Source organism: Arvicola amphibius, chromosome 7 (genome assembly GCF_903992535.2).
Source record: "Arvicola amphibius chromosome 7, mArvAmp1.2, whole genome shotgun sequence".
NCBI classification, from domain to species: Eukaryota; Metazoa; Chordata; class Mammalia; order Rodentia; family Cricetidae; genus Arvicola; species Arvicola amphibius.
Window position 1 is genome coordinate 101,696,790 of NC_052053.1, and position 14,900 is coordinate 101,711,689.

At 49.7% G+C, this 14,900-nt stretch overlaps 1 protein-coding gene across 7 annotated transcripts in view; it reads left to right on the forward strand.

Moving 5' to 3' along the window:
• Max (MYC associated factor X) overlaps window positions 1–14,900 on the forward strand; it is a 46,023-nt gene that overhangs the window by 24,950 nt on the left and 6,173 nt on the right. For 2 of the 7 annotated variants that reach the window (XM_038338229.2, XM_038338230.2), the window contains one exon: window positions 353–1,837. In XM_038338229.2, the coding sequence (XP_038194157.1) occupies window positions 353–540 (188 nt within the window). In that variant the 3' untranslated portion in view covers window positions 541–1,837. The other 5 variants (XR_005286312.1, XR_005286313.1, XR_005286314.1 and 2 more) reach the window with 5 other exon arrangements.

The following is a 14,900-nucleotide window of genomic DNA, read 5'->3' on the forward strand; positions in this document are numbered from 1 at the left end:
CATGGAGCCTGGCATTGCCAGGCTAGGTTCTCCTCTGTCATTGCATTGCTCGATCCAATAGGGTACTCTTGCTCTGGTCTCTGTGCTGGGTCCATAGCAGGACGGTGTCTCATCACAAGCCTTCTCTTCAGGGTGGTATGGCAGAGTGGCTGGCCATGTGTGCCGGGCCCCCAAGTCCAGCTGGGAAAAGAAAAGGGGGAACAGCCACCAGAAGGGAATGATTTCTGAGCCACCCTGTGCCTTGGGGGCCAGCAAGCAAACCCTTAGGAAGAACAGGCTGGACCCTGAGTCTAAGATTTGGTTTCTCCGGATCACCAGAAGGTGGTAACATGCTCCCTTGGTTGCCTTTTAGTCCGTGCACTGGAGAAGGCAAGGTCAAGTGCCCAACTGCAGACCAACTACCCCTCCTCAGACAACAGCCTCTACACCAACGCCAAGGGCGGCACCATCTCTGCCTTCGATGGGGGTTCAGACTCCAGCTCAGAGTCCGAGCCTGAAGAGCCCCAGAGCAGGAAGAAACTCCGGATGGAGGCCAGCTAAGCCATGCGGGGCAGGCCAGCAATAAAAACTGTCGTCTCCACCACCTCGTCCTCTCAGTTCATCGTTAGAACTCGCAAACCATTGACAGACTCTTTAGTTTCCTCTCTCTTTATTAATTGTTATTTTTGCATAGAAGCTCTTGGACAACAGCTCTCATCCCCTCCCTGTGTCCACTATTTTTAAATGTGTTCCCTTCAGGGGTTCCTGTCCCCATCAGAAATTTTAAACCAAAACACCCTAACTTGGCAGCTCTTTCTGTGGAGGACAGACAGCCGGCCAGACCTCTGAGTACATGGTGTCCTGCCCACCCCACCCCACCCCCAACTCCTCCTGCCTTCAGAGCGTGTGCCTGGAGGGCATCTGCATCTGCCCCACTAGGCCCCTTCCAGTCCTCTCACCTCTGTTTGGTGGAATTTGTGACTCTGAACTGCTCTACTTTGGCAAGATGACCAGATTGGAGTAATCAGAATTACCCCTCTCCTCTGTAAGGATTGATTTTTGGAAACGCTATCTATCGCTCCTGTTGAAAGACCAGATTCTTGAAGAAGTTTGTGGTGAAAAGGAAAAGCAGGGACAGATTTGCAGAATCCTTGGCATGTTTCACGCTTCAGTTGTTTAAGCCGGCAGAGCCAGCCTTTCAGAAGGCCACGTGACACTGGTATGTATAGGAGATGGCAGCTGTGAAACAGCCACCAGGAGTGGTAGGGGTGGTTATGTATGGGCGGGACAGGGAGGGAGGGAGTCGTAGGAGGGGTAGAGGTTTTGTATTAAGGGCCAGTGATGATGTTTTGATATTTATTTCCTGCTACTGAAATTTGAATCTGAATGAAATGCCCCTATTTCTGATGATGTCGATACTGTAAAGCGACAGATTCATAAAGTAATGATCAAATCTTCATTTCTTTCTGCGTGTATTTCTAAGAAATAGAGCCAACTATTTTGTATGTAAATACCAAGAGCGACTTACCTGGTACTAAACCCACAGCCCACCACAGCCTCCCTCCCTCCTTGCCTCCAGTCCTGGAACTTGTCGCCACTGTGTGATCCAGCCCTGGCTCTGGCTGTGGTCAACAGAACCCAGTGAAGGGTTTCATGTCTTTAGGCTTCATTCTTTGTCTTTTCCTACTCTGTTGCCAGCGTTTGCTGATTTCTAGTGCATACTCTGTAGTCTCAGTCGGTATTTGATTCCATTCCATGGAAATAAAAAGTATGTTGTACATACTGCCCAAGAATTGTCTTGCAAGTTAAGGCTTCCCCCTTTACTATAAGAATATAAATAAAAACTTATTTTATCCTTGTTGGTAGTGGTGTCTTCTTGCCCCTGCAATGGCCAAGATAGTTGAGGGAAGAGCCTTCTGGAAGCTGCTGGGCCTGTGTGGAGCCTTGAAAGAGAAGCAGAGATCTCTGCCTGGAGCCTGCAGAGCCAGGAACAGCTGTAGCCAGACCTGTTTCTTCCTGTCTCTCAGCCCGAGAGCGGTTAAGTGACTGATAGAAGGCGACTTTGAGGCTTGCACTGGGTCACTGTGGCAGCAGCTCCTGCTAAACGGTGCTCTTGGGAGGAATTGATGGCTCAAAGCTGTGGCTCTTGTTCTCCTGCTGATGAGTGTCCAGTGTGAGAGGTGGCTGGTACTGGCTGGGGTTTTTCAGTTTCTAGAGAGTTCCAGTAACAGAGCGGAAGCAGCAGAGCTGCCGAAGCCTGGAAGTCAGAGACCACAACAGCATCAAGTTAACTACCATGGACCCAACTCCAACCTGAACTGCTTTGACCCTTGAAAGAAAAGAGTTTCCGGCCAGAAAGCATCTTCGTTTGGTTTTCCAGTCTGGCTGACAGGAAGTTCCGCTTTCATAGGCCAAGGGAAGAAGTGAAGTGAGGTGAGTTCTTTGCTTTAGAATGCAGAGGGTGTTGGGGTTTCGGTCCCTTGAGTGTCGGTCCATAGTGTCTGGTTAATGAAAGCTGGTGGATAGGTTGTGTTTGTGCAGGAAACAGCATCAAACCCCAAAAGCTGAGGTACCTGTAGGCGAACAAAGCCACTGGGAAAGCAGGACACTGAAGGCCTTGCTCTCCTCCCTTGGCAGGGGGAGAGGCCAGGTGAGGCATGGGCATAAGCTGCCTGAAGGTTTCACAAGTGCTGCAGGCCCACATGCCACCTCTGTCGTGGCCGTCAGTGCACCACATACTTGGTTTGGTCAGCGTGGACGTTAGGGCTGATCTGCCAGTGCTGCCAGGTTGGTGAGGTGGCAGGTGTAGAAGGCTAGGCACCCATCAGCCAGGGAGCAAACCCAAAGAGGCAGCCAAGCTGATTGGCTGGTAGCATATCTTGGGAACTAGGCCCTGGCTCCAAGATGGTATGGGACGACAGTTAAGTTTAGGCCTCAATAGGTTCGTGAGCCATGTAAAGGGGTGCAGTGGCTAGCTGGGTTCTCTGGGAGGATCTAGACTACTTGATAGGCTGGCTGGGTTCTGGTAGGTAGGCGGGCAGCACTGACTGGACAGGAAGCAAAGCAGGAGCGAAAGACAGGATGGAGAGCGCTCTGCTGAAGGGGACAAACAAAAGTCAAGGCTAAACTTCTGGCACGTGTGTCTGAGAACTGTAAGTACACCCCATGTGCGCGTGAATCTGACTGGCCTACTCTAAGTGATGTCCATCCAAACCTTTGTTTTTGTCGCTACTCATGGGTCTCCACAGAGCCCAGGTTACCTGCTGACTTTCTGTTTGCTTCACCGCAATGAGTAACTTCCCTTAGGGGCCTGTTGAAAGTTACAGCTTCCTCCTTACTGCAGTGAAGGTGGTATGACTACTTTTGCAATTACCCTGAGCACAGGGTTCCACATACGCTGGGGCTTTGTTGACGTGCCGGTCTTCTCAAAGAATGGCTCGCAGCTGTCCCCTTGTGTTTTCTTGATACATGCTCTTTCTGTGCAGGCCGGGCTAGCCTCCATTTATTGGGTAGCCCAGATTGAGACTGCCCGTCTCAGTCTCCCACCTGCTGGCATTTTACGTGTGTGCCACCACGCCCAACAGCTGTCAGCTGAGACAGGTTTAGGAAACAAAGCCGAGTGGGTGGGAGGACAAACATGAACTACGACTGAAGTAAGCAGAATTCTGTTTGCAGAAATGGCAGTATGAGCGCCTAGGCTCTGGAGTCAGACTGCCTAGGTTTAATGTCGCGTCTTTCAGGAAGAGCTTCTCTCAGCTTCCTTAACCTCATAATGAGGCTCATAATGGCAGTAACTTTATAAGGTGGCTGTTTGTACTAAATGAGGTAATGTGACCAGTGACAGGTACACGATAGGAAGTGGTAGCTCATCCAGCACAACTGGCCAGATGAGGGTTGACTTCCGTGCCTCTCAAATGCCTCTCACACCTGCTCTGTCCTAACATGTCCTGGACCAAAGAGCAAGGACCGCTGGTCCAGACCAGTAGACTCCTCAGCACTGAAGAGGTTCCCACTGAGGCTATCTGGGGGAAATTGACAGAAGCCCCAAGCAGGTTGGGGCTGTTCCCAAGAGTGCTTGTTCAGGGGAGTCCAGGGCTCCAGCCTCCCTGACCTGTAGCACTCTGGCTTAGACTGGAGTTAGTGTCAAAGGTGGTTCCTGGAGCCGGTGAGGCACAGCTGGGCTGAGCTACTTACGTGCATCTGAGCTCTGTTTGCATGGAAAATGAAAGTGGCTGCCTGCCACAGTACCTGCTCCGGTGGGACTCCAGAACTGAGACATCACGTTACCTTCTTCAAATGTCCCGCAGAACAGCTGTGTCAGGACACACAGCCTGGGCTCAGATGTTTGTGATCCTGCCAGAGCAGGGCTCTCTGTCCTCTTGTAGTCTGTTCACAGCCCCAGGAACACAAAACTCAGACTCTCTAGGCCAGGAGGAGACCCAAGTAGGGACAAGATTTGCCAGCCTCTGTGCAGCAAGGTGGTACACCCCCTACTTTCCCTAGGGAGAACATTCACAAAAAGACTTCCTGGTTAGTCCTTTGGGATAAAACAACAGAACAGGTACCTGGGCATAGTGGTACATGCCTATAATCCCAACACTTAGGAGATGGAACCAGAAAGATGGGGAGTTCAAGGCCAGCCTCAGTTGCATAGTGAGACCCTGTCTGAAGAAAACATTATCGTTTTCTAACTACCGCATTTCTGAGCTCGACTGTTCTACACCAGCATGATGATAGATATCTCCCTTCCCCCACCTCACCTTTCAGCCGAGCCTCATGGCTGCTGGTGCTGACCTAGGGAAACTGACCTGAAGCACTGCGGAGCCAGTGCTGGTGTAGCTGAGGCCTGTTAGTGCAAAAACACCCCCATGTCAAAGGGGGTAGTTTATTCTGGAGCCAAATATAAATAGTCATGGCTGGGGAACACTGCTTTAGATCACCCCAAATTCCATCTTCCAGTGTGGAAAGTTACATGATTTTTTTTTGTAGGGCCAGAACGTAAAGCCATAAATTAAGACACTTAAAAATCTGTTGTGGATTCTTCAGGCAGCCAGGTGATAGCACAGCGGGGAAGATGGCTGTAGGCCCTGGATATGATCTGATTGGTGGGATCTAGGAGTCTGCTCATTCATTCCAAAGGAATTTAACCTGCTAATTATCAGTTAGCTGGCCTTTGCAGACAACTCCTTTTTAATTTTTATTTTATGTGCATTGGTGTTTTGCCTGTGTGTATGTCTCTGTGAGGGTGTCAGAAGCCCAGGAACTGGTAGACAGTTGAGCTGTCGTGTGAGTGCTGGGAATTGAACTCAGGTCCCCTGGAAGGGCAGTCAGTGCTCTTAACTGCTGAGCCATCTCTCCAGCCCTGTGGAATTCCTTTCCGGGAGTTCTCATTCACAAGCCAGAGGCCTGGGCCCACATGGCTAAGTTCCCTTGCTTGTACCCGGAGTCATAACACAGGGACAGTAACCAAGTACCACTGTGAGACTTGGGTGTACACGTAAGATGTCCTTGAAGTGTACCTAGCACTTAGAGAATAAGTCACTGACAGGTCTTAGTTCAGCAGCCATGTGGCTCCAGAGGGGTCCTGCCTGGGTGGTGGTGCAATAGAGTGACTGAGCCCCGCCCTGTACTGATGCCATGCAGGTCTGCTGTATAAAGATTCTTCAGAGGAGGGGAATGTGATAAATAACGAGCACCAGAGGGCAAATGTGCTTCGCCTGCTCTCTGAGGAACTCGAGGAAGACCTTTGAGATAGACTTCAGGAATAGTATCCCTGCTGGCTGAGTCGGAACCCCTAAGCATTAACATCCCGGTACCTTCACCTGTCATCCTCTGGCTGCAGCTTGGGTTTCTTCAGAGAACTTTGCGTGCCAAGCCGGTGCTTCCACATGGGACTTTTTAGGGTGTATGCCGGTTGTTGTTTTCAGTCTTCCCTCATGAGCCGTTTCCTGGGGTACCCAAACAAACTGGACTTTACTTGCCTCCCAGTAAGCTGGTTCTTGAAGCAAGTTTTAAGAAGCCAGGGAGTTTAACCCACTGGGGAGTCCCTGGACTTCAGTTTGCCTTACCAAACAGAGCGTAGGAGTATTTTTGGGATGGAAAGTAACGTCTGAAGGGTGGGAAAGGTGGGATAGGTTGAGGTGAAGAAAGATGGAGTTATCAGTGGTGTGTGTGTGTGCAAACTTCTTGCTGCTTTATAAGGTGGAGAAAACGATGTATTAGTATGACCTGGGGTGAGTCATGAGCCCCCGACTGCCTGTTCACACATTTCAGGGTGGGTGGATTTGTTGACTTCCGCCTATATGAGCCAGACAAGCCTTCCTCCAAACCTCTAAGAAGCAGCTTAAAACAACCAAGATAACCCCATGGTGCATTAGAGGGGTTCTCTGCAGTAAAACCCACAGGGGTTCAGGCTTCCTCTGAGGAAGCTTCAAAGGAGAGGGTGTGTGCTTTGATCTTTAAATTTTAACTAGGAAGAATGGCTCAGGCCTCTTTATTTTATTTATTTTATTTTGGTTTTTCGAGACAGGGTTTCCCTGTAGTTTCTAGAGCCTGTCCTGGATCTAGCTCTTGTAGACCAGGCTGGCCTCGAACTCAGAGATCCGCCTGCCTCTGCCTCCCGAGTGCTGGGATTAAAGGCATACGCCACCACCGCCCGGCTTCAGGCCTCTTATAGGACAAAAAAAATGTTCATTTCATAATGGGATCCCTCATAGTGGGGTGAGGTGAGGCAGACAAACCTGGGGCTGGACCCAAGGACACTCACGTGGCTGTGGAAACCCAGAACGACGGGTGTGTTCAAAGGGTACAGAACAGGTGGCCCTGGAGTCACAGCAGAGTCTCTTCTCTGCCTGTGCCATCTAGCTGTCCAGGCTTGCTGTGAGTGCCAGGCACCAGTCAGGGTGGTTGGTCCCTGGTGTTCATTGCAGGGTGGGGCCATGTATTCCTACAGCTTTTTCTGGACAGAATTACCCAGCAGTCTCTGCAAACTAAAGACGGGAGGAAAACAAATGAAGGAATCAAAGATACAATATTAAGAAAGCTGTACCAGAATTTTCCGTTCCAGTGCCGAAAGTGACCAAGGATTAAGCTCTCTGCCAGAGAAAACAAACCCAATGGTGCTGGCCAGTGGGGAGAGACAGTATGCTTCTACAGTGTGGTTCCTGCAGGACCGAGAAACAGAGCATGAGCCTTGCAGAATATGGCTCAAGAAGGAAGTGACTGCTCACAGGACTGCCATTGGCCATCTGGTCACTCAGCTCAGGGAGTTCAGGTGGCAGTGTGGCTGTATGCACAGCATTTGACCGTCACTCTTCCCCCATCTCCTGGTGTCCTCATAGCCCCGAGATGGTAGGGGCGGATCTAAGCCTAAGAACGGAATGTCACGTCCACAGCAAACACCTGCCACAGGGCCACTGAGAGGCCAGGGAAGAAGGACTCTGGGTCCAACAACTTGACCTCATTTCCTGTCCAGGAAGTGAGTCCCGGCCACCCCCTCATATGCAGCGAGCAGATGTGAGCAGGCCTTTCAGCCCAGAAGCTCCCAAGAGGTTTCAGGCTGGCCAGTTCTTCCTGCTTTACCTTTGCCAAGTGCCTCTACAGAGTCACCGAAAATGCACAGCGGGAGAAGCCTGGATACGCAGTCATCTCTTTTTTTTGATGGGAAAGCCCAGTATGGTTTTGACTCACAGGTATTTGAGTAGCAAGTAGTCTTGGAGCTGTCGTGCACCACCCACTCGGGAGATTTAGGCAGCTTATAAAGCCTTGGAGAAGTTTGCATGGGTAGAGATGAGACTTGTACATGTGCCACAAGCATGTATGCCCAGTTTCTAAATGCCAAAGAAGTTGAAGTCAGGCCCTGGGGACAGGTGGTGGAAAGGAATGGTATGGGTCAGGGAAGGGGCCCACTCAGCCCTTCTTAAACCCTGGGCTCTCCTTTCTCTCTTGATAGTCCAGCCTCAGGCTATGCGGGCCCTATGTAGCTGCCTTAAGAACTGCCTGTATTGCTGAAGCCTCCCAATCTATAGAGGTTGGATCACCATTCCCATTCTCCCACATTTAGGATCCAGCTGGGGGAAACTGGTGGTGGGTGTATAGAAACTATGCTTATGATTTTTCTGTCAATCTAAAAATTAAAGTTTTTGCCGGGCAGTGGTGGCACACGCCTTTGATCCCAGGACTCGGAGGGGCAGAGGCAGGCAGATCTCTGAGTTCAAGGCCAGCCTGGTCTACAAGAGCTAGTTCTAGGACAGGCTCCAAAGCTACAGGAGAAACCTTGTCTCAAAAAACAAACAAACAAAAATTGGTTATATATTAATATATATAACATGTATGCATATACACTATGCATATGTATATGTATTATATATATTGTGTATACCTGAGCCTATATACGCCCTGTGTACATGCAGGAGCCCAAGGAGGTCAGAAGAGGCAGCAGACCCCCCCAGGAACTGGAGTTACATACAGATGGTTATGAGCAGCCATGTGGGTACTGAGAATCAAACTCTGAAAGAACCACCAGTTCTCTTAGGCACTGAATCATCTCTCTTGCCTCCTTTTTTTTCTTTTAAGATTTATTCATTTATTATGTATACAGTGTTCTGTCTACATGTATGCATGCACACCAGAAGAGGGCACCAGATGTCATATATGATTGTGAGCCACCATGTGGTTGCCAGGAACTGAACTCGGGTCCTCTGGAAGGGGGCAGCCAGTGCTCTTAACCTCTGAGCCATCTGTCCGGCCCCCTGTTTTTTTTCTTACCAAGACAGAGTCTTATGTAGCAGCCTCAAGTTAGTTATACAGCTGAGGCTGTCCTAAAACTTCTGACCCTCCAGCCTCTACAGACTTGAACCACCACATCCACATTATCTGTGCTGGGGCTTGAACTCAGGGCCTCATACATTCTAGGCAAGCTTTCTACCATTGATCCACACTCGAAGTCAAAGCCTTATTTTAAAATACGCTTTATTATTATTATCATTATTGTTTTCTGTTTGGAAGAAGGGTCTTGCTATAGCCCTAGCTGGCCTGGAGCTCACTAGGTAACCCAAGCTTGCCCTGAACTGATCCTCCTGAGTGCTGGCTTATCATGGGTATTCTTATGGTTGTTTTTAAAGTTGTGTTTGCTTAGGGCTTGCTGAGGGCAATGAAAAGTTCCCATTAAACTGAACTCTGTTCCTGCCTGATCTTGTTCTTGGATATGCCAGAGTGGATATGCCAGAGTGCAGGAGGAAGGGATCTCAGCTGCCTCGTCCCAGTTCCTGTACCAGCTGGCGAAGAGCTCAAGCAAAGCTGTCCTTGTGGGAATTGAGGAAGATGTCCAGGAACCGGTTAGACATGCTGCAACTGGTTGCCACCAGGACTGTGGTTAGCTCATGGAGACTTAGATCACAGCCTTGCTGTGAGTAACCAAGTATCACAGCAGGGTGGCACACACTTCATTCAGAGACTGTCACGCTGTACCATGGTCATACATGGCATGAGGTCCTTTGGAAGGGGCTGGGGACATAGCCCAATTGCTAGAGTGTTTGCCTGGCGTTCATGAAGCCTTAAGTTCAAGCCCCAACACTGAATAAACCAAGTATGGTGGTGCCCCACCCCACCTCTCCTATAACCCCAGCACAGGAGGTCAAGGCATGAGGATCAGGAGTTCGAGACTAGCCTCAGCTACAGAATGAGATCAAGGCCTGGACTTCATGAGACACCATCTTAGAAGAAAAGAAGGATGGGGTAGGCCTGTCCCTTTTGCTGTCACCATCTCGTCCCGCTAAAAGATGGGGCCAGGAATTCCAGGCCCCGGTCATCCAGCCCTGGAAGACATAAACTGTCCCTACCCTTAGGTTACCCTTGTACCTCTTCATCTAGAAGTCTGGGGTGACAAAAACAAACAAAACAAAAAAACGTCTTTGGGTAGTTTGGAGGCAGCAGGTCTGGGCTCAGGTGGACTCCACTACCCGACAGCAGAGAGACCTCAGTGAGTCACTCAGCTCTCTGGCCTGTTTCTCTCGTAAACACAGGTCACACACCTGCCTCACCTGTTTGGTGAGGCTGCACCAAGGGTCAGAGGGCAGGAAAAAGTTCAGGCAGACGGCCATGGCTTATCACTGGGGAGGGGAAGGAGGGTGCTGTTTCTCAGGTAGTAGCTGGGGGCCTTTGTGGCCTCAGGAGTGGTCTGGGATAGTTTCAGATCCGTCAAGATGCTATACCTGGTACAGCTATACCGGGATTGTTGATGAGCGCATCGTAAGTTGAAGATCTGAAGTCAGAACTGTACTCACAAGCTGGGTGCCGTGGTCCACACCTGTCATCCCATGACGTGGAAGACTGAAGCGGAAGGGTCCTGCGTTCTAGACCAGCCTGTGCTACATAGACTGTCAAAAAGTAAGAAGAGTACTGACCGCACCTAACCAGCCAAGCATAGCACAAAACCTGTTCAACACATGCTGCCTTCATAATCCCATGGAGTCAAAGCATTGTAAGTTGACTGTTTATAATGGTAAATGCAACTCAGATTGGCTCACATGACTGAAAATACAAGGGCCTTGGGGTTGACACTCAGACGTTTCCTCGTCTCCTGGGAGCCTGTATGTGCTCACTTCTCTGCCTGCCTGCCTGCCTGCCTTCTAAGAAGAAATGGCCACACGTACCACGGTCCCATGAGGAGACAGTCAAGTGTCCAGGACTTCTTTGGACTGTTTCAGGTAATGTTCTTGGCTCTGGATCAATCCCCAGGATGAAAACAGGCTGCCTGGCTTATCTGTGCCTACTGTCAACCCTGAGCAAGTCGTTAAAGCAAAAACGGGTCAGGATGGCCGACTTGGGGCTGGAATGGATGGGAGCTGTCCACTCCAGGTTTCTGTCGCTAATCCGCTGTGGTGGCCAGCGGCCGTCACTAGCCTCCTAAGTACCCATTTCTCCTGTTGACTGATTTTAATTTGAACTTGTGGTGGTTTGGACAAGAATGTCCCCCACCGTCTCAGGTATTCCAACACTTGGTCCTGTATTAGTGGCGCTGCTCAGGTTTGGGCAGGATGGCCTTGCTAGAGGAAGCCGATCACTGGGGGCAATTTTGAGAGTTCATCCTTTTGCCTACTTCCGGCTCACTCTCTACTTTGTGTTTGGGATTAGAGATGAGCTCTCTCAGCTTCCTGTTCCTGCTGTTGTGCCTGCCACTTGCTACCAGGATGGACTTTTATCCCTCTAGAAGTTACCTTCGGCCATGTTTATCACTGCAACAGAAAGTAACTTACACAGAGCTTCCTTCCTTCCCCAGTAATTGTGCTTGTTTGAGACAGAGCTTCTAGTAGATTTTTAAAGGTTTGATGTTTTTTGTTTTTTCTTATTCTTTTTGGTTGATGTTGGTTTTTTTCTTATTTTCTTTTTTTCAAAACAAGACTAGGTAGCCCGGGGTGACCTCTAACTCACTGTATAGCTGAGGGGGACCATGGATTTTACTTGCTTTTTTTTCTCCTCTCTCTCCCCTCCCTCTCTCTCTCTCTCTCTCTCTCTCTCTCTCTCTCTCTCTCTCTCTCTCTCTCTCTCTCTCTCTCTCTCTCTCTCTCTGTCATTGTTGTTTTGAGCCAGGATCTCACTATGTATCATATATCCCTGACTGGCCCAAAAGTCACTCACATGTAGATCAGGCTGGCCTTGAACTCACAGAGAGCCTCCTGTCTCTGTGTCCCAAACACTAGATGAAAGGCATGTGCTACCACACCAGCTGGCCTTAGTGATCCTGCCACCTCTACCTCTCCAGTACTGGGATTCCAGGCTTGCAACACTGCATCTAGATTTTAATTCCCATTCTGAAGATTGTGTGCTTCTGATGGCGTTTCATTGCCCACTGGAGAGAGAAGCAGGTGACCAGGATATAGGCCCGAAGCTGGTGAGGCCCAGTAGTCCCCACTGGGAAGAAAGGCTGGGCTAGCACTCGATACTCATCTGCACAGAATCTTCCCTTCAGCTCCAACACTCTGTTTTAGGGTATTATCTATTCACGTGTGTGCACACATATATGTGCACATGCATACAACAGTACATGTGTCGAGATCAAAGGACAACTTATAGGAGTCAGTTCTTTCCTTTTGCTAGGTGGGGTCCAGAGATCAAACTTAGGTTGTCGGGTCACCTTGCAGCCCAAGCCAGCCTTGAACTTGGGCTCCTTCTTGTCCCTGCTTCCGAATCCTGCAATCACAGGTGCACCACCAATGCAGCTGTCAGTTTTACTGTCGTCTTCAGTTGTGTGTTCTCCACCCTTGTCCAAGGTAGTGCACACCCCTGAGCATTGTATGTGAGTGACCGCAATGCTTAGCCTGAGACTTACCAACCAAATGCATCTGTTTGATCGCACAGTACATAGTAACTCCTGGCCATGAAGATATGGCAGAACACTAAATAGATACAAATGAGTTGGCATCTCCACCAGGGCAAACTGCAGCCCATGGGCCAAATCTGGGCCACCACCTGTCTTCATAAACAGCCTAGCTTGGGACCCAGCCACACTCCTGTGGTTTTGTGGTGGAGCTGAGTTGAACAGTTGCAAGAGAACATGTTACGAAGATATGGCAGTTCCCCCTGAAGCACCCCTCTTAGCCAAGGTGGAAGCAACACTGTCATAGCTCCCAGATCAGCTTCAGAAGAGCAAACATCCCCGAGTCAAACACATCCCAGAAGGAGGTAATTGCGAAGTGCCAGTCTGTACCTTCACTGAGCTGTGCTCCGTGCAGGAGTTTTATCTTTTGAGGCCACAGTGAGAGTCTAGACAGCACGCAGGTATAAACACATCCGTTCCCTATTTGGAGCTTTGATCTGTTCCTCTGGAGTCAGAAGCGGGAAGCTATGGTGAGCTCCTGTCATTTCCCAGAACACACTGTGGCAAGAGGTGGGTCTGGTGACGCTAAACTCTTTAATCTGCATGATGGAATGTTAGTATTGCTGACCAGACACCCAACCCTTGAAGCCAGTGGATCCTGCCTCTAGCTTCACCACATTGCACTCAGGGCCGTGGAACACCTGCTACTGCTGCTGCCTTTTTAGTTTGTGATGCTGGCTATAAAACCCAAGTAGTCTACCGTCAAGCTGTTGTTTCTGGCCTCAGACACCTCCATCTCTAATCCCTGGCTACAAAGCTCCTGCCAGAAGTGCAGTCTATACAGTTAGTGCGGTAGAGTGATGGACATGCAGCCAACCATCGCTCAAGGTTTCATCCCTTAAGGATTTTATTTGTGCATGTTTTTTTTTTCAAGTATGCATACATCACATGTATGCTTAGTGTGCACAGAAACCCAAAGACAGTGTTGGATCCCCTGGAACTGGAATTAACATGCAGTTGTGAGCCGCCATGTGGGTGCTGAAAACTGAACCCTGGTCCTCTGGAAGAGCAACAAATCCTCTGAGCCACGAAGTCTTCTTTTCAGTTTTCTTTTTTAAATTATTAATTTATCTCTGTGTGTGTGTATGTGTGTGTGTGTGTGTGTGTGCGCGCGTGTGTGCATGCATGCAGATGTCAGCATATACACATGCATGCACATGCTTGTCACAGTGCCCATGTTGAGGTCAAAGGACAAATTGTAGGGCCGCTTCTCCCCTTTTGCCATTTTCGATCCCTGGGACCGAACTCAGGTCATCAGGCCTAGTGGCAGGCTTCACCTCACAAGCCGTCATCATGCCTTCCCATTTCCATGTTGTTTAAATTTTATCTCTGATGATGTAAAACACCAGGAAGCAACACAGCTAGACCCGAGTGGGGCTAGCCCTTGGCAGAGGACCTTCCCTGGCACTGGTATTTAAGCATCTTTTGTATGGTCTTTCTGCCAAGTGGCTTCCTATAGGGTACTACTACATTGCCAAACCGCTTAGACAAGGGTGTTCTGGCCCTTAGTGTCCCTAAGGCCTGTATGACAAATCTGTTATGGAATTGTCACCAGGAAGAGACTCAGCAACTGCATGTTGCTTTCATCCACTACAATTCTGCAGTAGCCCACCCTGGCCTTTTGTCTTGTCTGACCCTAGAAAGCTCTAGTTAACTCAGTTCTGAGAGCCACCATCTTCCTTCCTCCTCCAGACTCCTGGGCCAGTCCAGCCCCTTTTCCAGGTGTTGAGTCTATAAGCCCCATGGCATGGTGGATCAGGCAAACTTCATGGTGCTGTCGTACTGACACAGGAAGATACGCTGCTGTTTCGTGCTTCGAAGGAACGCCTAAGAATAGATGGTGCGGCTCCGCAGTCACAGACCCAGAAGACACAGGGGCTCCTGGCCAAGGACAGCTAGGACCAAAGGCAAGATCTAAAATGAAGAGCATTGAAGGCTCTGTGGCTCAGGCTAGCTCTCTGGCTCCGGACAGTTGCACTCCTTCCCAAAGGCAGTTCTGGGAGCTCTACCACCAGGTGGGAGCTGGGGCTGATGTCCAGTCTGCGGCCCCAGATAAGTCCTGGGCTAAGCAAAGAGGAGAAATCTCAGTCCCAGCCCAGAACTGCAGAAACTGGGCCCAAACTGCTGTCTTCTTGGAACTCTTGGGAATCTGGGATGAGCAAGATCAACCATGGGGTTAAACATTAATCTCAGCAGAGGAGACGATCTGGTAATGGGGAAGCCCCAGCACAACCAACCGAGACTCTGGATGCAGGAGGCTCACGATAGAGCAGTGAGGAAGGATGGAATGAGGGGCTGGTAGTTCCTCTGACCTTGAACTTGGCTATGTCCACAGAACTGCGGCTAGATTCTCACCTGATGTTACTCAGAAACAAGGCTACGATGAGAAGACTGCTTTAAAAAGCACCCTCTAGAACTGCCACCTCAGAGGGTTCACCCTGGCTGATCTAGGAATCCTGCCTTCTGGTGCCCGGAAGGGCTGGCAGGATCCTCACATGAACACATCCGTGGTAGTCTGGCATTTGTTGTTAGGGATATATTTCCT